Below are 26,692 nucleotides of genomic sequence, written 5' to 3' on the forward strand. Positions count from 1 at the left end.
TTCAATACAAATTATCTTTATAGTATAAAGTTATTTTCTTTAATATACATAACATACATAAATGTACAAGAACAGCATGATTTCCTTGATTTTCAGTAACCAATAATCACAAAAAGAGCATCTGAATGAAAAAAAAAAAAAGTTCAGGATTTAATTTGACGACAAAGGGAGCCAATCTGAGTGATGCAGCTTGTCACAGCAGAGGGTACTGGCTGTGTAGTTTCGCTTCGCCATGATGCTAGAGCCTCCAGGGCATCTTTGGGGTTGCAGGGTGCCAGGTCATAAATGGCATAGACCGCAGACAACTGCACCTCATTGGGCACACCTGCAATCACACAACAAATGGATGTACTGTGATTCGTGGTGGGTTTATACAGATAGAGGAGGAAATACAAAAGAAAAAAACCCCAAGCAAAGCAATGTACTAAAATATTTGTAATTTGCTATTACAGTTTTTGTTACATTAGAGGTTCAGTACCTTCTGTAATACCATGTTTTCCAAAGAGGTTTACAGCTTTTGCAACATTTTGGACTGATTTACATAGCATCTGCCTCATTCCTAACTGACCAAGTCGTCCTGGAAGAATACAAACAAAAGACACATTTTAAATCTCCTAAAATGCGGTTTTATATAAAAATTGTAAAGAAAATTAATCAAAATCAAACCAATAATTTAAATGAAAGACATAGAATGTAAAATTAAATGCATTAGTTGAACTTACTAGATTTTATTTTATATTTAAATTACAATTAATATAAAACTTTCTAATTACTAAATACAGTAAATAATCACTTCATGCAAACTCAACATACCAATCAGTCGCAGAACAGCTGCTACAGAAACATCACGGACTGGGGTTTGCTGAAGCCTTGATTGTGTCACCCAGGTGTTCATGATGGGCCACAGCTCTTTGCTTTAAAAAATAAATAAATAATAATAATAATAATAATAAATATATATTTTTTACAAATACATCAAGTATGCTTGATGTAAAATTATTTAACTTTTCTATATGCAGTAGATAAATATACCCAATAACATAATCATGTGTCCATTTCCACTTCATATGTGCACACAAGAGATCCAAGGTATGAATGTACTCCCATGCAGTTGGGCAAAGGTCATGACCATGACGATCATGCTTCTGGAATGTCAAATCTTTGTCCTCTTGAAGTGCTTTCAGTGTGCTGCTAATCAATTTATGAATGTCATCAGGTGGACTCTAGGATATAAAAAGGGACAACTGATAAAATGCTTAAACTAAATTAATGCATGAAACTCATGTTTTTATGCATCTGCATTATTAAAAGGTTAAAAAAAAAAAAAAAACACTTATGTGGCAACTCTTTATACATATGATGCCCAGATAAAAAATAAAAGGGTCAGGATGGGAATTACAGGATTCACAGGTTTGTAATAATCATTATTCGTAAAGAAATCATGATAGTTAGCTCCAGCCATCAGATAATGCAAACAGAATAACCCTACACACTGCATACCTTATCCCAGTGAAGATATTTAGTCAGGTATTCCAAAATGTCATCTTCCGCTTTAAGCTTGGTCACTGTATGAATGGCTTTGCACAAAGAGGTTTCATGGAAGAGCACACTTGGCCATGTTGTGACCATGAACAAAATTAGCTTGGAGGCATTAGGAAAATCTGTGAGTAAAGAATCCAATATGAACTTAATATAGAACACATGCTTCGTCTCTGAAATCTGAGAAAGTTAATATAAATATTTACAATGGGTAAAGAACTAAAAAGAAAATGCTGAACGAGCATATCGTATAAATATAACGTAAGTTGCTGTAATTATTTACAATGGGTAAAGAACTAAAAAGAAAATGCTGAACAAGCATATCGTATAAATATAACGTAAGTTGCTGTAAACTCACCCTCTTTGAGAATACTGTATGCAAAGGCATGGGCTTTCTGGTAGTCTCCTATCTGGCGACATAACCCTGTGTAGACTCTACAGAGAGCTTGTACATTATCGTAACTCAGAATGTTCTTCTCAGTCTTTAATTTAGTCAAGATGGCAGATATGAGTTTTTCTGCTGATGACTAAAGAAACAGAAAAGATGTATGCATCAATATCCTCAAGGCTGCATTAACTAGAAAAGCAATCTGAACTGTGCAAAGCATAAAAACATACCTGATTCACACAGAAATCAGCAATCACAGCCTTTTCTTCATCAATCAAAATTGGCACCTGAGATATTCTCCCAATGAACACATGGCTCTTAACAACAGGCAATACATCAAAACAGGACAATCCAACTTTGGCCAGCACTTCTGAGATCTGACAATTGATGTCATTTGTCTCGTCTTTCTCAATTCTTTGTTTTTCTTTATTGCTTAGTATTTCTTGGTTGGATTTGATGGACTCCCTTTTAATAACAGTCTGATGATCCATTACTTGTTCTGCAGGAGAAGCAACACCAGGAGGAGCAGGTGAACAGTTGTCAAGTCTGAGTCTTTTAGCACTCTTTGGCAATAGGATGTTTACACCTGTCCTTTTTGGTTTCTGCTCTGTTTTGGTAAAGGCAGTGGATGAAGAACTGATCGTTTTATTTCCTGATATCTGGTTAACAGGCGGGGGGGAGGTACCATTCTCATTTCCAGCTCGGGTCAGGTTAACATTGCCACGGAGTATGTTTAAAGTGCGGGCGCGTGCAGAGAGTTCAGGATACATAGTATCTAGCATCTGCATGGAATTTTCCTGAGAAGCAGCAGGAGGGGAAGAGGATAAAGCAGAAGATGGGAGCCTTCCTGGGACTGGAACAGCATGTTTTGGAGTAGCTGATCCAAACTGAAGGGGTGAGGAGGGAACTCCACAAGATGGTGATGGAGTGGTCAAGCATGGGGATATTTTTGATGAATCTGGAAGAGCTGAATCAAAAACAGTCGCAGACGGCACCGTTGGTTCATCAACTGGTAATCTTGAGGGTACTAAAGTAGGCTTTAAAGGAGTGTGATGTTTTCCAAACCTCGGAGGAGTAGCAGTCAGTGGCATAACAACTGGAGGTAGAGGTGGACCCATCTCCGTTCGAACCCTTCCAAGAGACAAACATGAGGTTGGTGTAATATGGGTTTTTATGTTGAGACCTGGAACAAGTGAAATACTGCCACCTTTTTCAAAGGTAGTATATTCTGGGTTCAGAGTATCTTGACATAGTGTTCTGGTATCCTCAAGACTATTCACTGCAGAATCTCCTGATATTTCTTTGTTGTTGTAAATATCACTGAAAACATTTTCAACACTGGGGCTATGGGTATCAGCTGACATCCCATCTACCTGCTGATAAGATTCATTTTTCATTTGCACCAATGTTTTTCTTGGGCTGTCAAACTCCTTTTCTTTAGTATCCTTAAACTTGTGACTCATTAACTTGCACATATTTTGAACAGTTTTGTCATTTTCTGGGCATTCAGAATTTTTTTCATTCTCAGACTCCATGATCACTGTAGAAAGTCCAGAGTGAGATAATGCTCTGATCTCAGAAATAAATTCCAGTGGCTCATCTTTGGACATCTGCTTTGCAGTGGAGCACTGCTTATTCCTAGAAACATGGTCCAACTCTTCCGACGGTATCCTTCCCTCAGACCTTGAGTGAACACCCCTAACCTTTCTCATCAAACCAAAGAACCCTTCATCTTCTGATGATGACTCTTCATCCTTCGATGGTCTTGAAGAGCAAGCGCCTTCATTTTTTCTCACATCCAAACTTTTCTGAGATTCTGTAGGCTTTAGATTATTATCCTCTTCAGACTGGTCAGCCTTCTCAGCCAGTTTCTTCTGAATGTCACGTGTTGATATATCTGCTACAGTCTTCATTTCTAGTGGTACAGAATTCTTTGATGTCTTATTTTCAACACTGTCTGATTTAATATAGTTCACATTAAGTGTTGAAATTATCTTGACATTAGATGCCAATGGCACATTTGGCACTTTCTGTACCTGAGGAGTTTCACATTCTGCAGTATGAACAGAACTGGTGTGCACTAGTTCAGTTTCAACATGCTGCTGCATATCTGAGTTTTCCAATGCACTTTTAAGATTATTAGCAGTTTTTGTATCTTCCAACTCTGTTCTTTCACCATTTTGATTCATCAGTGGAATCCCTACTGCAGTCTGTGTGCTAACATTTTCTAAAGAACTTTCCACACTGTGTCCATTTCCTATACCAGAATTTGCAGTTTGACTCGTAGTACTTCCCATACAGCCATGCATTACATCAAACACATCCTCTACATCCATGTGATGGCTATCAGATAATGGCTTTGCAATGTTATCTGCAGATACAACTTCTTTCACATGTGTGTCTGGGGACAAGAGTAAAGAAGATTTTTCCCCCTCTTCTTTCAGCAATGACTTCTGATCTTCAATATCTGAAGGTTCTAATTGTACATTGTTTTGAAGAATAGCTTTATGTAAGCTTGATTGTCCTTCTTGTTTTCCATTATGTGTTTGATATTCCTCTTTAGTATTGGACATTGGTTGGTCGTCATTCACACTGACCTGAAAGAACAAATTAAAAGTGTCATACTACACATCTCTTTACAGTTATTGGCCAAATAGGAACATTATTAGTCACATTTTACAAGCCAGTATTGAAAGAAATTAATTAATTTCCATTAGCTGTGTTTACATGGACCCTACAAATCCGCTCGTAATAGGCCTAGAAGCACATATGTAAACATCAATCGGATTTAATCGGTCAGATCCGACAAAAATTTCGATCGGATTGTAAGGGGTGGTTTATTCCATTTATAATAAGAGCGAGAAGACATGTAAACATTTGACTGGATTGAAAACCGAAACTGGAAAGTACTGCCCATGCACAGTGATGTAGAAATAGCATAATGACGTATGATGCGTGGAACGAGCTGTTCTTCCTGGTGAATACAGTGTCATAAATAATAGGGGCACTTTTATGACCTTTTTTTTTTTTTTTTTTTAAAGCAAGCAGTACAGCACAACAGTTCATGTGCTGGCCGTCGACTAATTAGAACCCGAAGTAGATAAATATTGTGTGTGCTTTTTAAAACAGTATGCAAAAGCACCGGGGGAAACTGTATATTTGAATTAATTCAGATGGAAGCAAAAAGTGTCCATGTAAATGCACCTATTTACTATAATTGCGGAATATCTATGGAAAAGACTACATTGGGGATGATATGCAATGTTTCACAGTTGCTAGCTAAAACTATTATTTAATTCAAATTAAAATTGACTTCCTATTATGAATTTATGACTTCATATTATGAATTTCTACAAAACAATTTCTGAGGGCTGAAAATAAATCAGTTAAAGAGTTCTAATGATACATCACGTACATGTTTTTTTCCAAACAATGCACATTTAATTTATCATTCTTTAACATATTTACACTGATCTCAATCTTAACATAAACATTTTTTTTTTTCATCCTGCAAAAAGGTGAAAAAGGTACACAATAGATAGATCGGTGGGTGCATTCCCTTCAAAAATAAAAGTAATCCTCTGCATCTTCAGTGGCTCAGATGTAGTTGCATATAATTACTGTTTTATAGGCTAATAGATAGTGAACAGAATAAAACTAAACATATGCACACAACTTTTTAGCTCACAAAACTGGAGGTTTCGATTTTTTTCCGTTACTGATACACAGATTCACACACATTTCAGAAGCGTGCGCGTCGGGCTTTCGCAGAGGCAAATGCTTTGATTGCGTTTAACTTTTACTTCGGAGATAATTTTTATCAGTTTAAGCTTTGAGAAACTGCCTTCTCCAGAGCTCACAGTGACGGGGAGAGTGAGAAGCACTCCCAATGCTACAAAAACACTTGGGAAAATTTATTCAATCCCTTTTTCACAGATGAATTTAAGTGCATACAATGGTTTAGATCCAGCAACCAGGCATCTGCCCAAAGCAGTCAGCTCTTCAAACAATTCATGCCCATGAACATCCCGCAGGTCTCCATGAGTCAGGGCCTTTTTCAGTCCTAAGCAATCCTGAATAATTATTGTATTCTCCTTTTCTTTGAGAGATGCAATGTCATATAAAAATCCAAATACCCATTGTCTATAAGCAGCGAAAAGCGCTCTTCCAAGGAGGTGATTGTACTCATGACCAGATAATTTTATTAGTTTTGACATTTTTTTTTTAATATACATTAAAGTATTTTGCATGTATATAGACCTACTAATAGGGCGCTGCCAGGCAGGAATTTTTATTCGAAATGTACAGTTTTTTTTATTTATAAAAAAAAAAATCTGTTGATATAAGTGCGATAATTGTAACCTAATGTGAAATAAATAATATCTCACTCTATTCTCTAACCGCACCATGAGGAGGCGAGGAGTGAGGAAGGTTCCAGAAAATCCATGGGAGGAAATTGCCAATAAACCCAACATCAGTAGATTATCCTCCCCCTTCATATCTCTCATCTTTACATTATTATTATTATTTTTTTTTAAATGTTTTATCTTTGCAGTTTAAATGGTCTATTTAGATCATATTTCAACAGGACATCTTAATTTATTAATATTCATTATAAATTTCTTCTAGGGGTCATCGGATCCCCAGCGCCAGTGTCAAATAACAATCATAGTAAGGGACTGTGCAGAACTACATCAATCTGCCAAGAATCTGTGACTGGTTTGATCTGAGATCGGATCTTGATCTGGGGTTATTGTTAATGGGCATAAAAAAAAAAAAAAAAACTGGGTGGATTTTTATCATTATGGGGGGTTGTGTACACCTACTGCAAAGACACATTTTAGTTCAAACAACTTGTAAAAGTGAATTTTGCATCCGATGACCTCTTAAACCAAACATAACATTAGGGACAGCAGGCAATGCTTTAAAGTGAAGCTTGAGTGATCAAATATTTTCCAATGTGCAAATAAGCTTTCCGTTGATTCCTCCTTAAACATTTTCCCCCATTGCTTATTCTTCCCTTGCATCCTGAGGGGTGGAGCTACCATGAGTAAAGAAAGCGAGGAGAGGAAATGAGGATGCAATAAAAAAAAAAAAAAATTTAAATAATGAGAAGCACCTCAATTCCTAAGTCCTAATTTTCGAAAATCATAGTACCAGCACATCCCTTTCATCATTGTGACTCAAAAAGACATTTGGGAGGACTGTTATTGAAATTTAATCACTTGAGCATTACAATGTAATTGAAACAAGTTCTAACTTACCAGCTCTGTTGAGGGGCTATGCACAGGAGATAAAGCTGCAGGCAAAGGCTTGAACCACTCTTTAATATCCTGCAAATCCACAGAATAATCTCCAAAGAAGTCATCTCCAACTCCAACTGTCGTTTCCTTCAGTAAAGATTTAGTAGCATCTTCAGTCCAAGAGTTCTCATGCTCAAGAACATCTGAACTTACTTTTCTCTTTCTACTTGATATACTGAAATGTTTATCATTTTTCTGCTTCATCAGTTTCTGAGATGATTTAGGCCTATTGACCTCAGGAGGTGTTTTGGGCGTGGAGTGTTTTGAAGATTGCAATAGAGTTTCTGGACTGGGATTTCCTGGAAATGATTGAGAAATCTGTATTTTTAAAGGACTGTTAGGCAGTGGTTGAGAAGATATTCTTTGAAGTTGGTTTTTCAAGGGTGTTGCCTCTTCTCCTACAAAAGAAATATGCATTGCCTCAATCAGAATTAACCTTGGTCGCCTGATAATAAATACATTTTAGAAAATTTAAAATTTCAATCAATGCAATAATGATTACCAGCGAGAAACAGATTTTCTTGCGAATGGGAACTTTCCACACAATGCCAGAGCTCTTCAAGCAGCATTCTGACTTTGCCTAAAGTAAGCATTATTAAAGAAAACATTATCAAGTGCCATCATATAAAGATGTTTTCTTTTAAAGGAACATTATTTTCTTTTTGAAATAGGCTCATTTTCCAACTTTCCTAGAGTTAAATAGCTGTGTTTTACCGTTTTTGAATCCATTCAGCTGATCTCCGGGTCTGGTAGCAGCGCTTTTCATTGATTTTTATTCTGGAAAGAGAGTATAGTTCCTAGCCATATCGGCCTAGAAAAATCGCAACTTTTCATTTTTCATCAGTCTTAGTACACAAAGTAACTACAGAAGAGTCAAGTTTTAAATAGGAAAAATATCTAAACTCTTTGGTCATTTTTGAGCAAGATGCTTATGGTCTAATCAGATTCATTGATCTACATTTAGTGGACGTTTTTATCCAAAGCGACTTACAGTGCATTCAGGCTATTTTTTTTTTTTTTTACCAGTATGTGTTTACTGGGAATCGAACTCACAACCTTTTGCGCTGCTAACACAATGCTCTGAGTCACAGGAACATCTATGCTAAGCTAAGCTAAAAGCGCTAAGCAAGACCCAGAGATCGGCTGAATGGATTTTAAACGGTAAAAACTCAACTGTTTTAACTCTAGGGGATTTGGAAAATGGAGTTTTCCTTTAATTATTTAAGCATTTCTTTATGCAATGGAAAGTCTAACAGTTTTAGACTATGCATACCTTTGTCAATTAGTGGCTCAGCATCTGTTTGAGAAGACTTACTCCTTTTTTCTAAAACAACAATATATTTTTTAATGACAGAAAACAATGGATCATATAATATACAAGTTTCTAGGTATAAGGATGCACATCTTATACCTTTGTTGAACAACTCCTCAAGTTTGCCGAGTCTTTCCTAATAAAAACAAATTCGGTAAAAACAGTAATCACATTAAAATCATAGCCTTTTAATTTACATTTTACCAAGAGGATATATATTGTTAAAGCAAAATTCAAACCTGTGTTGTGTACAGTATTTCTTCAAGTCTTCTCTTCTCATTTTTTAGAACAATGATTTCATTGTCCTGTTGAAAATTTGCCTCTGTGTACAAATAGACAATGACATTTTAATTTAGATTTTATTTCCAACTTGTATGGTGCATAAAACCAGCTGCTGGAGAATAAGTATGGAGATTAGTTAATAATCCATTATGCTAAATATTTTAATATGTATGATAGTGCAATATGTTTTAATATGTGCAATAGTCCATATTTCAAATCTAAAGCAGAGTTTTTCATTAATGCACTGCAATTTGATTAAAATATAAGATGACTAGCACAGACCTTTCAGCACCAAAACGTCATTCTCAAGGTTTCCTTTCCTGAAAGAAAAACACAACACAGTCAAATATTTTTTTTTATGAATTTCAATTCTAGAATGTCAGATTCAACAGTAACAAAAACATAAGTATACATCAACAACAACAACAATAAGAGAAATCCAACTGTCATTGTTTTAATTTGTAAACAATAATAATAATAAATTAAAGCTGCAAGCAGCATTTTACCGGGGTTCAAGCATTTAAGGCAACTGAGGTGGTCAGAGCCAACCTGGATGTATGGATGGCATTTAAACACATCCAAAATGGAGAACAGGCTAACAGACAGACACACACACACTGAATGCGAATGATTAGACTAATATATGTATACTCTATAAGCATATGCACAAACACACACACACAAAGACACACATATACATGCACAAACATTTTGTTGCAGATATAGGTATTTGAAATAAGTGATAGGTGACAATAAACTTATTGCAAGTCTTCTCTTTTTTAGAGTTTAGATGTCATTTTCAGGTTAAACTGTAATCATAATGTGGCAAAATTGTAAAAACTGATACATCTGTGTGAACAAAATGGAAAACCAATTCAGTGAGATTTAAAATGTTATAACAGTTAATTTATTAATGTTTTGGCATGAATTCATGAAAACAGTACTGTTTAACTTAACTGAATGAGCCCATTAGTGGTCTTCCGCTGCCATCTAGTGGTTATAAATTGCATTTACTCAAACAACACTGTGTTTTTAAACATAACTGTTATAGTGTTATTTTTTGCCCAATCTCTCTTACATTTTGCATGCTTGTTAAGAATGAAATTATGCATTATTTTATACAGTTTTGATCATTTGTGGGCTTTCTGTTTGTATTAATAGGCCTTTGTGTACACTATGCAAATAACATATTATAAAATTACTGGTTTATAGTTGTCCAAATGCAATTGTTCAACATGTTTTTGATAATTATTGACCTTCAGAGTCTAGAGAATTGTACTTCAGTGGTTTTATTGATTTTCAGCTTAAACCCTATCACTAGTTTGCCAAAGCAACTTTTTAAAATAATCTTGAATATTTAATTAACAGCTTTATTGACAACATTGGTCCCAGAGGCAAAGTTGTTCAGAATGAGGAGTAGAGGTCTTCACAGTGCACCCGAGACCCGTCGACCCCGGACCCGACCCGGGACCCATACGGGTTCGGGTCTATATTTTAAATCATCAGCCGGGTCCGGGTCGGTCCGAATCTATTACCTCTGGTCCCGGGTCTGTTTAACATTGTGTGTAATACCCGTGCGATCGCCGATCGGAGTAATCGGACTCGAAGAACATCTGGCCGTGATCAAAGACTGCTTGTGTTTTTTGTAACTTGCAACTTGTAAAATTAGGAAAAGAAAAGAGTGAGCCAAAAAAAGTAATCTCTCTCTCTCTCTCTTGCTCGCACACTCAGAGTTAATATACAAGTGCACGCATGGTATTAATGCTTGCAGACTTGACACACTCATATTTAATATATTTCAAATCAGCAACACAATCTGAGGTGAACTGTCACATGAATGTTTTCTATTACGCTCAAATTGCGTTAAAGCATTTTAGGTTGATACAGCTAGAACGCATGTGCAGTCTCAAGCGCATTTCATGTTTCTATGGCAACCAGTGAGGGACACTTGGACTGCCAAATCGCGTTTTACATTTTCTCCCATTTTTATAATATTATAAATGAACCGTTTAATCTTAAAGTTTTAGTGGTTCAGATTCAGACTCGATGCAGAGCAGAGAGCACAGAGATCAGATGATAGTAAATAAATAACGTCAGCGGCCATGGCATTGCATGAGCGATCGTTATTATAGTTCAAAAGGGCAAACAGTCTAAGTTATTATGCAAATTAACTCGAGTCAGAATGTATACATGTGCACAGTAGCATTTGTCATCCGTCACCGTGACATCAAGTGGACTTTTGAAGCTGAAATGAGTGGATTCAGCTTGGACTTGGAATAACGAGAGGAATAACATGAATAACTTTCTTGTCGGAGGATTGTAATGCATCACAGGCAGTCGGGTACAAGGAAGAGAGACTACGGCTCTTTAAATTAGGTAAGACAAAAAGCTGTATTCTTCGCAACAGGTTTATTGACTTGTAATAGCAATTTAAGGTGGAATATGTGATGGTCGGGTCCAGTAGGGTCTGTGTCTTCCCGGCGAGTTCGGGTCCAGATTTCAAATAATATACGGGTCCGGGTCCGGTCCGGGTAGACATTTCTCGGATCTACATGGGTCCGGGTCCAGCTTTTGAAATATTAGACGGGTCCGGGTCGGTTCGGTGTAGTACATTACGGGTCTCTGTCGGGTTCGGGCACAAATTTTTGGACCCGTGAAGACCTCTAATGAGGAGATCTATCATATGATATGAAGATCTAGTGTTTGTGTGAATATGAGCATTTTCAAACAATTTGAGGCCATTTACCATGTAAATCTTTTGATTTGAAACCTTTTCTACTGTTATAACGCCACCTATAGTCCGATCTCCATGAAACTTTGCATACTTGTTAAGAGTCACCTGTTACATGTTTTCACCAAGTTTCATAAAGTTTTGAGTTTTCGTTTAGGTTTTAGAGGCTTTGGGGTATGTTTGGCCACACCCCTTTTATAAATTACCCCTTTAAAGCTAACCAAAGTACAAAATTCAATTTTTTTTATATAATTATTTATCTAGAGAGTCCAGAGATCATTACTGCAGTGGTTTGGTTTCGATCAGGCAAAAAAACCTATTACTAGTTCGCAAAAGTAGGTTTTTAACATATTTGTGAATAACAATTGAACGATTTGATTGACAGCAATGGTTCTTGAAGCAAAGTTGTGCATTATGAGGAGATCTATCAAATGATATGCATATTGTGTTGATATGTGAAACACAACGTGATAACTGAGCCATAAAACTCGTTAGCGCCAACTAGTGGCCGATTTCTTTCAAAATTCGTACAGACCTTAAGGTTCATGAGTCAAACGTACCCAGCGAGTTTCGTTCCGATCAACTTCCGTTAACCCTTTCAAATAGGTGCTTAAAATTATTTGGCCAATGGCAGCCAGGTTTTTTGAGATATGCAAATGTCCTCATAAGTACTTGTGCTCCTTCAGACAAAGACACTGCATACCAATTTTCAAGTCGATCGAGCCAACGGTTGCCTAGTTATAGCCATTTATGTGTTTTTTCTTTTTATAGCTCCCCCAAGTGGTGTGCAATTTTTTTTTATTTGACCAAAGTTTTAGCTCATATGAATGTCTAGCAAGTTTGGTTAAGATATCTTATTTCATTCACGAGTTATACCCGTTGCGTAAAATTGGTCCTCGACTTTCGAACGTTTTGGCATCCCATTTCGACAGTGAGTCGAAATTTCAATATAATAATTCAAGATAATTATTGATATTCACTGTCCAGAGAAAATTTCTGCAGTGGTTCGGTTCCGATTGGGTAAAAAACCTAGGACAAGTTTGCAAAAGTAGGTTTTGGACATACGTCAAGTTTGCGAAAAAACGTGGCTTCCTAGACCCAAAATCATAGTGACCATTTTTAATTTCGCTTGACCCACGGATTCCAGAAATGTAAAATATTTGGGTCTATGACAAGCGGTTTAGGAGCTATTAGCAACGCATTTTTGATCACTGTAGCGCCCCCCATAGGTCGATTGGGCTGAGACTTTGTCAGAATGTCCCCTCGGGGAGCTCTCTACCTTCTGGCCAAGTTTCAGCTCTCTAGGCCTTACGGTTTGGTCTGCACGATCAGTTTTAGCGGAGAAAAATAATAATACAAAAAATCCTAACAGATACAATAGGGTTTCAGCACTGCGTGCTTGAACCCCTAAAAATAGGTACAGTACACCAGGGGTCCATTCTCGGTAAGTGGATTACTCTTTTACTGTTGATGATTTGACACACAAGAATTGTTAAATTCTATGAAGAATATCCTGGAGTTGCTGTCACAGCAACAGATCCATATGCTTAAATATACTGCAACTTTTTAAGCGGAGATGATTCTTAAAGTTTGTCCATTCCACTGCAAATTGTTTACCAGAGCATAATTTGAAAATAATATTATAACGTTATGTAGTCTAAAATGATATAGAAACAGTCAGTTTCATTCATTGAGAGATAGGGTTGGGTACTGAGTTCGACAATTTTTAGGCACAGACCGAATTGCTTCTGTACCATCAAGAATCAAAAAAACGTCTCGTCATTTGGTAACAAATTGGGATAATTATTGGCAAGCTCACACTACGTGATAGAAAGGCTGGCCGAATCACTGTGTTGCTTACACTATGCAACAAGATTTCTTTTCATATGTCATCGTCCTGTCATAGCTGTTGCGCATACTACACAACACAATACAAACAAGGTGAACACACTACAAAACATTCAGTGAAGAAGTGTTCCAGACCATCGTTGAAAATACGTTTTCTTCCACGACAAAAGACAATATGGCAGAAACAAAGGCTTGGTAGACATGGACAATAAGGACTGTCAGGCCATCCTTAAAAATATTTTGATTTGCAGTATCAGTAATTTTTTTTTTTTTTAAAGGGTCGGTAGGTCGGTCTATATATTTTTTTTTTCAAGTTTCAATGTAAAAAAAAAGGAACATTTTGGTGATGGTGATGACGTAGGTATGAATTTAAACAAATTAGCATATCGTGACGTCACTGACTGGGTCTTCAACCCGTGCCTTTGGGCGCATAATTGCAAACCTAATTTTGATGCAGGCTATAAAGACCACAAACAAATGAAAATCTGTGTCAAATACATGTTTATTGCATGAATTTCAGGTGAGAAGAAAAAAAATTATGTGCCGTTATACTGTTTTACTTGCATCCAACGCTAGGTATCAATGCAACCTACAAATGAGAGACCATTTACTTTGCTTTCCTGGGTTGTCACTTTCGTGAAAAAAATCCTGTTCGATTTGAGTGACAAGTGTTCATTGAATCGGTTGTAAAATCGTTTTTGCATGTCTAAATAAAGTTTTATACGGCAAATAACACCAAATATAGGTAATATAAGGAAGCTGCCTTATGAGCCCCGGTACTTCACAGTCCATGTTCCATTCCATCTTGACGCGTGCACAGCCGTGTCTACACATCTTTCAAAGGCGGTCGAGCTCGACACGCAGTAGCTGCTGTCTCATCTTTCACCTCGTGTACGCTTGGTCTCAAAAATAAACCCTGCACGCGAATGATGAAAAGGACATAATGCAGACAGTGTGCGGACTGCCGAAGTATACTTGATCTTTATCAGTGGCGCACGAGATGCAATGACGATGTATGTGGCATTGCTTCATAAGGTTATGTTAGCCTATCCAGTTAAAGCCACTACAAAAAAACAAAAACAAAAAAAAGAGACCATCAATGTGGAGAAGATCTTGTTTACATTAAAACTGAAACCAAGCCATTCACACAGAACGCATATTTCGTGAATTTTCTAGAGGGACACCGTTGGACTCGCGTCTTGCACAAGAGAGCCGCATGTTTAGAAAGACATGTAAAATTAATGTGTTTAATTTTCTAAAAATATCTTGAGACTTTGTTGGGTTTTTGTTCCCCATCCCACTGCATCTCATGTTTTTAAATTAAAAAAAATATTATTCTGTGGGACTGGTTTTCCGCCCTTTTTATTTAACAATGCATGTATACATGACGCTGTTTTGTTTATAGTTCTTTAAGCAACTTAATTAACAATAATTGTTCATAAAATTATTTAAAATATTGTTGTTTTTTAATGCTTTGAATAAATGTGCAGTAATTTTTTTTGCTTTATCTTGAGGCCTCAGAAGAGAAGCAAAAAGCTTTTCTTCACCCTAACTGAAATTATGCATTTTAAATTCGAATACAATTGAATTATGATCATATTTAAGTAAAAAATTCAAATTTAGTTTCTCAGCTATTTTGACAGCCCTAGGCGATTCTAGCCCATCTGTATCTGTATGCATGAGACTGTCTGAATACCGGCAGAATTCACATTTCTGTTGTAAAAAGAGAAACATTATGTAGAAGTATTATTTGCTGTTATGTGTGTGTCCGAAGCTGCAATTTCTGTGCGACGCGCTTAAAAAAAAACAAACAAAAAAAAAATACCTGGATGCGCTTTGAGAGAAGGTTGTTAAAATCAATTTCCTATTTTCGTTTTCAAAACTTGTGTTGGTTGATTCGTGCAATAGATTTTCTCACATAAAGTGACAGTCGACATGGACACGGTTTAGACTAGACGGGAGAAGGGATGGGAAAAGATATGGGCACAGTTTTTCCAGAACTTTGTGCCAAGTTAAAGCGGTGTCGAGCTGTTTTAATGCATTTTTTAGGTGTATTATGGTGTCCGAACCCGTATGACTTTGAACAGTGACCGTGACCATTTTGTTTACTGCAGCCGCCTTCATCATTACCAAGCGCGAACCATCGACTCTAACAGTGAATGAGAGTATGAGATGAAGCGCAGGCATAGTGTTTTTTTAATTAAGGAAGACAGCCTTTGTTTGTATGTGGGCCTAGAAAATTTATATATTTACAATACTTAAATATAATTCATATTATTTTATTGCTTTTGCATTAGTTGTTTAAAGAGTAAAAAAAATTGGTCGGTCTTAACGCAAATTTACAATCAGCAAGTCGGTCGGACTAAAAGCAAAAAAAATAAAATAAATTGAGTCAGTCCTAAATTGACAGGGTTGGTCGGGTTACGTCAAACAAGAATATTTTTAAGGATGGCCTCAATACTGCAGAAAGAGTTGGAAATAATTTAACAGCACAATGAAGCATGGTATTATATATAAAATGTATTTCTAGTTAGTTGATTTGGTTAAATTGAGACTTTTTGTTTCTGTTTATAAAATTTGCATGATAAGAGTGTTTATACCATCTGCAATGTAAATGGTTGGATTAGTTCCACCTTGTCATTTTGTCGCTCACATTACGACATCACATAATATCAAACAGGTTTGAAAATGTCAGTGTATGTGATAGCTTGAGACAGGTTTGGATCACATTGCTGATCTGCTCATACTTAAGGCTAAGAACACACTACATAAGTTTAAACATCGGCAGATCGCATTGCTGTTCAGACTACATTAGATTATCATAAGATTTATATTCCGCTTTTACTTAAAACTCACTTTAAACCACCAGTGTCTGTAATAACTTCCAATTGCCGTCTAATGTGTGTTTTGGCCATGTAATGTTGCTGAAATTAAATATGTAATTACCTCAGAATCAGAGCAGTGATCATGAAAGAGAGAGAGCACACAGGCAGAAAGTGATGGAAGCTGCTAATGCTCATCGGTAAATTAGAGGAACATAAATAGAAATAATGATTCTGTTTGAGTTATGCGTTGTAATACAAACACGCACTAGTGTAAATTAGGGCTGTGCAATATGGAGAAAAAAAAACCTATCACGATTTTTTTGATAAATTTTGAGATTTAGATTTTAATCACGATTTTGACACACAGACATGCTTTACAGTCATAAATGCATTCAGTATAAATTTGAAACATATTTCCAAAAGAAAACCAATGATAACTTAATCAAAAAGTTGTAACATGTCTCTAGAACAGACGTCAAAATAATCACTAAGTAAAGATGTCAAAGAATTACTAATTACAACCCTGAAATAAAAATGTAAAGTCTGTACAAATACTAGAAATCATTAAATAATGGAAATAAAATAAAATTGTATCTATAAAAACTTTTCTGCCATTTTAGTTGCTTGGCTGTTTCCTTATGAAGATCTAGAAATTCATCAAGTTTTTCATCAGGTGTGATGATATTTTTTTTTAATACGATGTCATTACATTGATGTCTTGCTTTGCTTCGCATTGCTTATCATATTGTTAAGTATTGATATATCTGCCCTTTCCAATGCATTCAAGAATGCGCAGTAATCTCACAAAACTTGATCCAGATATTTGAATCAAATCCATAAATTTGTTTGAAGAACCAAATAAGCCTGAGATATGTTATCACTATTAGATGATCTCGCATCTGTCAAATCATCTAAGATGTATTAAAGTTACAATATGTAAGATATTTACAATAAAATATCCAAAAACCACTAGGATAGTGTTATATATTTTGTCCAGCTGATTTCTAACAATATATCTAATGTTTTCAACTACTTGTAAATCATGAGAAAATTACCATTCTAAACAGTGACACGGGGCAGTGCAGTCACCTGTCAATGACGTTAGTTACCCTTTGTTACCGCCTTTACTGACGAAGAAACCACATGACAACAGTGTCGTGGACAAATGCGGAAGTAGTGTCTAGCGTCCAGCAAACCACTAGCTTGCTTCAAGAAGTTCCTTATTTACTTCTTCTTGCACGTTTTATTTTGGATTGTGTTACTTATTTATGGAACATAATTACTGTTTACCGTGTGCCGCTGGTTCTGTCGACAAAGACAGATCGCGTAAACGTAAACATACGGGCCAACAAAACGAACCAAGGAGAGTTTGGGACAAGAGGAGAGAAAGAGCGAGGATCAATATCAGTGTTGCATTTTCTAGATGGAGAGAGCTTTGCAACAAACTTCAACTTGAAAGAGATGCCGATCTCGCTTGTGTTTTACTCAACAGGTAAGTTGTTTTGATTCATATCTTTACAGAAAATCTATGCTATTACAACAATCAACAAGATTAGTATTATGGGGCATACACGCCAAACACGGGGCATCGCGTCTCTAGACCCGCGCAAGGACGCGTCGATCCATAGTCTGATTACGTCTTTGCATTGACTTTGTATATAATCTACTCACGCAAATCGTTGAACTCATGTTTGCCATGTATGCCCAATTATTGTGTTTGATTGTACACAAGTGTACCCAAAAATCTAAATTATGTCATTAATAACACTCCCTCATGTCGTTCTAAACCAGTAAGACCTCCATTTATTTTTGGAACACAGTTTAAGATATTTTAGATTTAGTCCGAGAGCTCTCAGTCCCTCCATTGAAGCTGTGTGTATGGTCTAAATTAAATCTAAAAATCTTCTTACCTTTCTGGACATGGACAGTATACCGTACACACAGCTTCAATGGCGGGACTAAGAGCTCTCGGACTAAATCTAAAATATCTTAAACTGTATTCCAAAAATAAACAGAGGTCTTACGGGTTTGGAACAACATGAGTGTAAGTTATTAATGACATAATTTAGCAAATTGGGCGAACTAACCCTTTAATTAACACAGAAGCATAAACTTATTATAAACTATAACAGACCAGTTGGACTTACAGAATGAGTGTCTTGGCATTCTCCAGCTTGAGATTCTCATGTTCCTCTGCAGTCTGAATATATTTTCTGAGGGAATCCTTGAAATAAAACAAAATATTGATCAAAAAAAAAAAAAAAAAAAAGACTCAATGAAATATAAATCAAAGAATCAAATAAAAAATGGCATATTAACTGTCAGAGACTGAATGATTCGTTCGCGAACCGGATATCCAGCTGCTTTGATTTGATCTCTCTCTCACAACAGACACGAAAGAGAAGACCATGCTGAATAAAGTCGTCGTTTTTGCTATTTTTGGACCAAAATGTATTTTCGATGCTTCAAAAAATTCTAACCGACCCTCTGATGTCACATGAGCCCCTTTTACACTGCCATTCCAGCAAATACACAGGTAAAGTGTTCCTGCAATTGTTCCCGTGTCGCTAGATTTTGCACTTTCACACTGCCAGTGATGACCCGGTATATGTGCGGGCTTTCACACACAACCCTTGAAGATCCCGTAACGACACGTGACGTCAGCGCGTGACATGTACGAGACGAAAACGCTAGGCACGTTATACTTTCACTGAAGCAAGCAAATGATCTCTGCGTCAGTGCAGAAAGTGAGGAACTAACTGATCTCTGCTTCATACCAGTTTGCACATATTTTTTCGTTGCGAAAGTTGATCTTTCTTCAAAACAGCCAGTAAAAGAGTCACGCGATAATGCGCGTCATCACTTCGACACAGAATTAGATCTGGCTTTTGTTCACACAGCGCTCGTCCCGGGTCGAACCCCACAATGTTACTAGGTCCCGACCCGGGTTTAATGTGGTAATCAATCCCGGGACGTGGTTGCTTTCACACAGAAGGCGACCCGGCAATGTTCTGGAAATATTGCGGGTCCGACGTGCAGTGTGAAAGGGCCTATGGACTACTTTGATGACGTTTTTATTACCTTTCTGGACATTGACAGTATACCGTACACACAGCTTCAATGGAGGGACTGAGAGCTCTCTGACTAAATCTAAAATATCTTAAACTGTGTTCCAAAGATAAACGGAGGTTTTACGGGTTTGAAACAACATGAAGGTAAGTTATTAATTACATAAATTTGCTATGTGGATGAACTAACCCTTTAACTACTAATCACAGTAGCGGCTTAACTGACAAGATGCGCATGAAAATTGCATTTGATAACCCTGTTATTTTAGAGACAATCTAAGGTGAATTTGAATCAATAACTTGCATTTAGAAACCAGTATTACATTTTAACAGCCAATTTTTTAATTACAGAGGTAACTTTAAAGAACCTGAGTTTTCTGTAGATCTTCCTCCAGTGATTTCTTTTCAGTTTTGAGTTTCTCATTCTCCAGGTTTTGCCTTTGCACAGTATCTGTGAAAACAACATGTTCATGAGCAGCACAAATAAAATCCAGTAATTCAGTGAGTGTACACTACATTGTTGGTTTCATTATTTGTATTTAGACTTAAGAGACCGTTCACAAAACAAAAATGAAAATTGCTACAAACTTTTGTGAGTTAGTAACCAAACAGTTGACGGTAGCCTCTAGCTTTGATAGTATTTTCTTTATCTCCATACTATGCACATCAACAGCTACCATTAACTCATTGGTACAAACATTCTTCAAAATACCTTCTTTTGTGCTCAACAAGAGAACTAAGAAATTCTGTTTGGTGCACACTTGAGGGAAAGGAAAAGACCAATTTTTTTTTTTAGGTGAGTTGTCCCTTTAATATAATCAGCAGTCTTGATCTATAGGCCCCGTTCTAATCTTAACCTAAAATAATTTGTGATGCATGTACCCTCTGCTTGTCTTAAGGATTCTTCAACTTTTTCTTTCCTGGGAAGACAGACAGACAAATACTGTGAGGAGAAGACAATAACAAGAGCAAATAAATAACCATAATGCTACAGTAAAGTGGTCTTACAGAGTAAGCGCATGAGCTTTTTCAGATTTTAGCCTGTCAACATCTTCACACCTCTGCTGATATGACGTCAAAGCAGTCTGTTAAAAAAACAAAAACAAAATGAACAACATGCACATTTCCAGTCTAGTTGGAGTCGGGTTTAGAAAATTTGTAATGAATCTAACTTAGATTTTAGTACCGTCTTCCTACAGTATTGGCAGTACAGAGTGCCGACAAATTCAACACAAAAGTGCAGTCATTCAATAGCTTTAATCTCAATGATTAGGAAGATAGCAAAAATGTATTTGAAAGCATGCTCATGCTGCTTAACTGTTGAAAACACTGCTTAATGTTTATTAAAATTTCACTTTTTAAAGTCACCATGAAATCAAAAGTTTTTGTGCGTGTTAGCATCAATATGTTAGTCTTAATGTTATCTTTAGCTTCCAGTTAAATTTTTTGACGTCACATCATAGTTCATTTCCTCATCAAATCTTCTGACCAATCAAATGCTCTCTAGAATCCGAAGAACCCGCCTTCTGCACCATAACTATAGATGCTGAAGCGTCAGCTGAGATCAGTCACTTGTTCACGGTGTAGGATTTCCTGTACAGTGAATGCCTCTTAGTTTACCATATTTTCCAGACTATACTATATATTGTTTATATTTTTTTCCTCGTCATGACGCATTTTTGGACTGATGCGAAAAATACGGTAAATATTACGATTGGTGCAAATGAGGCCAGATTTCACGTTGTTTCATGCACGGAACCGCACATCTGGATATATTCAACGCAATATTTTTGGACAGCCCTACAACACATAACAATGCTGCTAGTTTCAGGCCTATAGGGGACCTTTAAAAGTTTTATTAAGAGTTTTTAACATGGTAAAGAGAATCAGAGCATTTCACTGGAATTAGTAGCAAATGCTAAATGTTTGAATTCTAGAGTAGAGGTCGACAGATATTTAGAAATCTGGGCAGCCAATGGCTGATACATATTGCCAATTTATTTGGCCAATATGTTTGGCAGATTTTCTTGACCCCTGACATCTTGGGAGATATTGTCAGACCTACACACACATTTAAGGAAGAAAGTTATCGTGCACGTTATAATCAGCCCAGAAGTTTTATCTGATTTGAATTAGTTTCTACGTTTATATACAAATGACTTGTTGCACTTATGAATATGATACATTTCTGGAAATTATAATAGGGTAAAACATACTCGAAACGGGCTATTTTGCCCTGCCATTGGCTGAAGCTGTGTGTGAACAAGACTTTGCTGCAGAGTATGAGCTGCTCCATCTCTCACGCAGCCTGAGAGGGAGTTACGCAACAACACTTAGCTGCCCACCAGTACGATGCCTATAAATCGGCGTAATTAGCAGCACAATCAGCCGATTAATAAAAACAAAATGCCCAAAAAAAGTCGGCTGGCCAATCGGTCGACCTCTATTCTAGAGATGGTAAACATGTGAGTGTTTGAACACAGACCTTAGTTTTCTCCAGCTCTGTCTTCATCTGTTCATACTCCACTGTCTGTTTCTCTAACGGCTCAAGTTTCAGCAACACCTCATCCAGCTGTTTGTGCAGTTTGCTGCTTTCTCTTTGAAAAAGCATCATCATTTTTAAAGACATTCATTTTGTCATATACTTAAATGACCATCAAAATTTTTGCCCAAAATTATGATACTGTGCACATTACCAAACGTCTAAAGCAATATTAAAGCCCATCTTACAAGTTGAAGAGCCCTGTGAATGAACATGTAGATAAATAGTGTAGGAACTTGATTTGCGTGAAGAAATTAATCATAAATGTGCATCAAAGAAGTTTTTTGAAAGAATTTGTGAGTAAAATTACTTCCGCTGTAAAAAAACGCTCTGATCGGAAGTGACACAACGGCCAGTAAATCTCATCTCTTCGTAATGGAGTCAGACAGTGAAGTGGTTGCAGTAGGGTTTAATGTCAACTCTTACGATGGGCCATTGCTGTATAATTATGAGCCGCCTAGGTGGGAGAGGGGTCAGGCAGAGTTAAGGGGAATGGTAAATGGACAGAGGAGAGAGACAGAGTTGTGGTAAGAGGAGAATCGGTGGTGTGACCACAGGCTATAGCTAATTGTGGCTAACGTTGTCTCCATGTTTATCACATTGCAGTATATTTAATAAATCATAGTTAGCAATATTGCTTTTGATTTTGTTGTTTTTCAAGCATCCATGTAGTTTATCACCATCTATGACAGCAACATGTGTCTTAAAATGTTTAATTTAGATAACAGATTTTAAATGAATGCTGTAGGCTATAGCTTACATCTGTGATGGTCAGCTAGTCTGGAAAGGGATGGAAATGCTGTGCATTTCTGCACAACATAGTTTATCATTAAATTTTGAAGAAATTGCTAGCTGATTTTTAATCAGTAACTGCTTTCAGACCTAGGTGTCCGCATGTTCTGCTTCTGCAGATGTCAAGCGTTTGGGGCATATATCTGAACAACATAACCGGCCAGCTGGAATTCCGAACTTAGCCCTTTAAGTATTTCCGACAGGACAGTCAATCGCCAGGAGCAGGGTTGGGCACCCATGACCTAAACCCACACTGAGAACCAGGGCGGCAGCACCTATGTTTGCCTGTCGTTACGTCATATGACGCATTCTCTGGGAAAAGGCAGTTTTTTGGAGCGTAGCTTAGATTAGGTACACTTTTTCTCAATTTCTGCTCGTGGGTGTTGTAAAACATATGTATTCTTATGCATGTCTTTTTAAATTAACATTTTCATACAAGATTCTGTATGAATTAAGTTATACAATTAAATTGAAAGATGGCATTTAAAAAGCAAATGACCTGTGCATGCATTAAGGAACTTATCTCCCCCGGAGCATAAAGTACTTGTACAGCAGCAAACAGGCTTTGCATTACTTTAGTTACAACATAAGTAGTACAATGTCTTTGCAGTTGTTAAGGGTATCCCATTTAAGGCCTAGGTTCACATGCATAGTGTATTCTCAGTCACCAGTTCTGGTAACAGCATAGCAAATTTGTACTATAAATTACTTTGGTAAACAGCAAGTTTAAAAAAAAATAAATGTCAGCTTAAAATATATTATATTACACAGGGTGTAAAATAACAGCAGTGAAACAGAAAATATCTTCTTACCTCTGGGATTTCTGAAGCTGTGACTTTTTGTCAAGGAAAACAGATGGATCCATAGAGAACAAAATACATTTTCAAGCTTTGCATTCATTTTGTTTAAAGCCAATGTATATGAGTGGCGTGGAGCAGGTTGCATAAAAAATATAATTTGCACTTAAAATTAATTAAAATGAAAAAAAAAAAGTTTATAATCAACAGAGAGCATAACAAAAACAAGTATAAAGTTATCTACATAGCTTTATAGAAGGATATCATCACACTTCTCTTTGTATTCACTTAAGAGATGGCTGAAAAAAAAAGTTATATATAATAAATACCTTCATAGTTTTTTGCACTGCAGATAAAACTAAAAAGTCAGAAAGTAACAAGTTAAGAAAACATTTATAGTTACATTATTAAAAAAAATATAAATATATTTCTTTAAAGGGATCATATGAGGTTGCTAAGAAGAACATTATTTTGTGCATTGGGTGTAATGTGTTTATGCAGTTTAAGATTCAAAAAACACATTTTCGCATACTACACATTATGGCTTCTCCTCTATGTCCCGCCTTTCTGAAATGCATTGTTTTTTGCAAAGCTCATCAGTCTGAAAAGCGAGGTGTGCTCTGATTGGCCAGCTATCCAGTGTGTTGTGATTGGCCAAGTGCCTCAAAGCAAGTGACAGAAATGATAAGCACCTCACCATACGGTGGTGCATGTCCTGGTTGGAACATCGGCACGACAAGACAAAAACAATAAAAACCACTACAAACGAGGCATTTGTTGCATCTAGTGCGGATATTATTATTGATTATAATGACTTAAACGGTCTTTTTATGCGTTAAGTTGCGTAACACGTAAACATAAAACCATGTCTGCATTTGTGATCTGAGAAACCACAAACAACAAGCTTGCTCTACACTGCTCAAAACTCATGTTTGAATCATCAGTGGCAAACTCTTTACATATAAAAAAAAAAAAAACATACTTACAGACTGTGAGCCAGAAGCGGCAAACTGTCCATGCAAAGAGTGAGGAATGGCCGACAGGCTAGAGTGTGTAAAGTATGACTTCTTTCTTTGCACGAACACTTGGGTTCCATTATGCAAATCTTCACACACAATGAAGTAGACATGCAGGGGCATGTTAATACGAGGTGTTTTAGGGGGGTTTGGATAGGTCTTAACTTTTATAAAGAATATCTCTTTGGATTTGAGACTTTAGTCTTTGCAACTTTACAGATCTAATTTATGCACCAAGGGCTTGTAACACTCCAAAGAGAAAGGAAAAAAAAAATTCACATCATATGAACCCTTTAAATATTCTAGTTAGAACACCTTAAACCTAAATATCAAAACTTTTGCAATTCGACTGCAATATAAACCTCTACCATTTAAGGAATATGCTCGATCCAAATTTTGATGTGTACATAAAGGCTTAGATTTGCGATGTATTTTTTATTTATTTATATATATTTACTGTACAATGTTTATGTAATGTATTATGTATGATCAAAATTTTAAAATCTCTGAATTGGTCCACAACCAATTTTTAAATGTGACCAAGTTGTGGTGCCATCAATTGCTTTTTTATGCTTATTTGTGTATTTAAAACTGAACTGCATACATTTTATTGTGAATTCCCAATTCCTTATAACCACAAAACACAAATGCTTAGTGTCATGACAACTAGCAACTAATACTGCAGTTCTTACAGAAAAAACAAAGTCAGATGTAAGCTTATATAATATCTTAACACTAGTATTTTGTTTCCATACAAGAACTGTGCTGCTGCCCTTCAAAATTGGGTAAAAGTCTTAAAATTATAACAATAATAATAATAATAGTATTAATAAATAAATAAAAAAAACACTCACTCTGTGTCAACGATCTTCTGCTTCAGAGTTAACAAAGCAGCCACATATTCATCCAAGCTCTGTAAAACGTAGAATCACAGACATACACATTCAGCTTTATTTGTAATCAACAAACAGTATAATGAATAAGGTAATTCGTAAAAATAGATGACAGTTGATACCTGCATTAAACACAAAATTATTAAAACACATCAATATTCAGTTGCGTACCACTAAGTGTAAATCACATTTTTTAAAAGTGACTGTAAAAAGTTAATTACAATCAACAATGACTAAGACAGACGTAATTATAAGCAACATCGAATTGATATACTCAATTTCCAGGTATTTAATTAAAACCAAAAGTATTACATTAACAAATTGCAATATAAGTCTGCTCTAATTCTCATAAAACACCCATTATTACTTGGGTAAGTCTGATTTTAAATAGTGGACACTCTTGGCGTTAGGAATAAAGTTCTCACCTGATTTAAAACAATGCAGTTTTGACAAGTGCCATTTGTAGCTTCAGAGGCGATTCCTGCGGTTTTGGACTGGTTCTCCCCCGGCATCATGGTAATAGTTCAAAAATATCAGTAGAATCGTACATGTACCTCCAAATATCTAAAAACGTACAACCAAAACAAGCACATCAGCTCATTGCACATACAAACGTTCGGCAACACGTTGACTGAGGACCCCAGGGAAAGGCCCCAGCTGCCCGCCGTAGATGCCGGATTGAATAATAATAATAATAATAAAACTACTGTAGAGTTAAATTGAGCCAAAGTAAATTAATTAATAAACATAAATTTTATTAAGAATTTGAAACGAATATGGCATAATTTATTATATTCGGAATCTAACTATGTAGTTTAATGTAGGCATAATTTGGGGCAGCGATTTTTTTCTGACAGTAACTAAATATATATTGCTAAATAAACCCTAAGAAATAAACCGATAAACCTCCCGGACCGACAAAAAAAAAAAAAGAAAAAAAAAAAATCAATATATCTAATAAAGAGCCTAGTACTAACAAGTACTAACGATCTAAAATACGTGAATGCAATGGAAATCTAAGACTGCCCATGTTTAAAAGCGATTTTTTTTTTTAATCCGATGCGTGAGTACGGTTTATTAACTGAGGGGACGGTTGTTTTGTTTTTCTCCTACAGGTGACGTGCGTGGCTCTGTAGTAATGCTTGTGTACAATTTTCTTAACATGAAGACTTATTTTTGTGATTTTATTAAGCTCCCCTCATCCCACCCCGCGTGAAACCCCCCCCCCCCCCCCCCAAACCAACTGAGCGCAAACCACGCCCCCTACGCGAAAACCCCAACCCCCAGCCATGACTCAAGTCTCTAGCTCGATTTCATTGGTCAACCCTGCTACGTCACCTGAGAAGAAGTTTGGAC

The 26,692-nt window shown here is 36.4% G+C and overlaps 1 protein-coding gene across 1 annotated transcript; it reads right to left on the bottom strand.

Moving 5' to 3' along the window:
- On the bottom strand, positions 1-25,985 carry ice1 (KIAA0947-like (H. sapiens)). The gene is made up of 22 exons (XM_052578148.1): positions 25,762-25,985; positions 25,298-25,356; positions 23,691-23,726; positions 23,443-23,460; positions 21,782-21,893; positions 20,305-20,381; positions 20,179-20,216; positions 19,665-19,747; positions 18,376-18,452; positions 9,107-9,144; positions 8,782-8,864; positions 8,642-8,678; positions 8,504-8,554; positions 7,733-7,810; positions 7,192-7,628; positions 2,158-4,524; positions 1,898-2,066; positions 1,501-1,661; positions 1,033-1,223; positions 814-914; positions 479-577; positions 1-325 (listed from the first exon to the last, which is right to left on the bottom strand). Exons 1-22 carry the CDS (start codon positions 25,849-25,851, stop codon positions 144-146), a joined length of 4,584 nt encoding a protein of 1,527 aa, XP_052434108.1. The 5' UTR covers positions 25,852-25,985; the 3' UTR covers positions 1-143.
- Between the last annotated feature and the right edge of the window lie 707 nt (positions 25,986-26,692).

This window comes from Carassius gibelio, chromosome B16 (genome assembly GCF_023724105.1).
Source record: "Carassius gibelio isolate Cgi1373 ecotype wild population from Czech Republic chromosome B16, carGib1.2-hapl.c, whole genome shotgun sequence".
In the NCBI taxonomy this organism is placed as follows: Eukaryota; Metazoa; Chordata; class Actinopteri; order Cypriniformes; family Cyprinidae; genus Carassius; species Carassius gibelio.

Bases quoted from the DNA above. Each gene is read 5' to 3' on its own strand.
- ice1 (XM_052578148.1), bottom strand. From the start codon at position 25,851: ATGATGCCGGGGGAGAACCAGTCCAAAACCGCAGGAATCGCCTCTGAA. The intron at 20,217-20,304 runs GTAAGACCACTT...CTGTCTTCCCAG, and splicing joins AAAGCTCATGCGCTTACTCT to GAAAGAAAAAGTTGAAGAAT. The intron at 1,224-1,500 runs GTATGCAGTGTG...TTTATATCCTAG, and splicing joins AATATCTTCACTGGGATAAG to AGTCCACCTGATGACATTCA.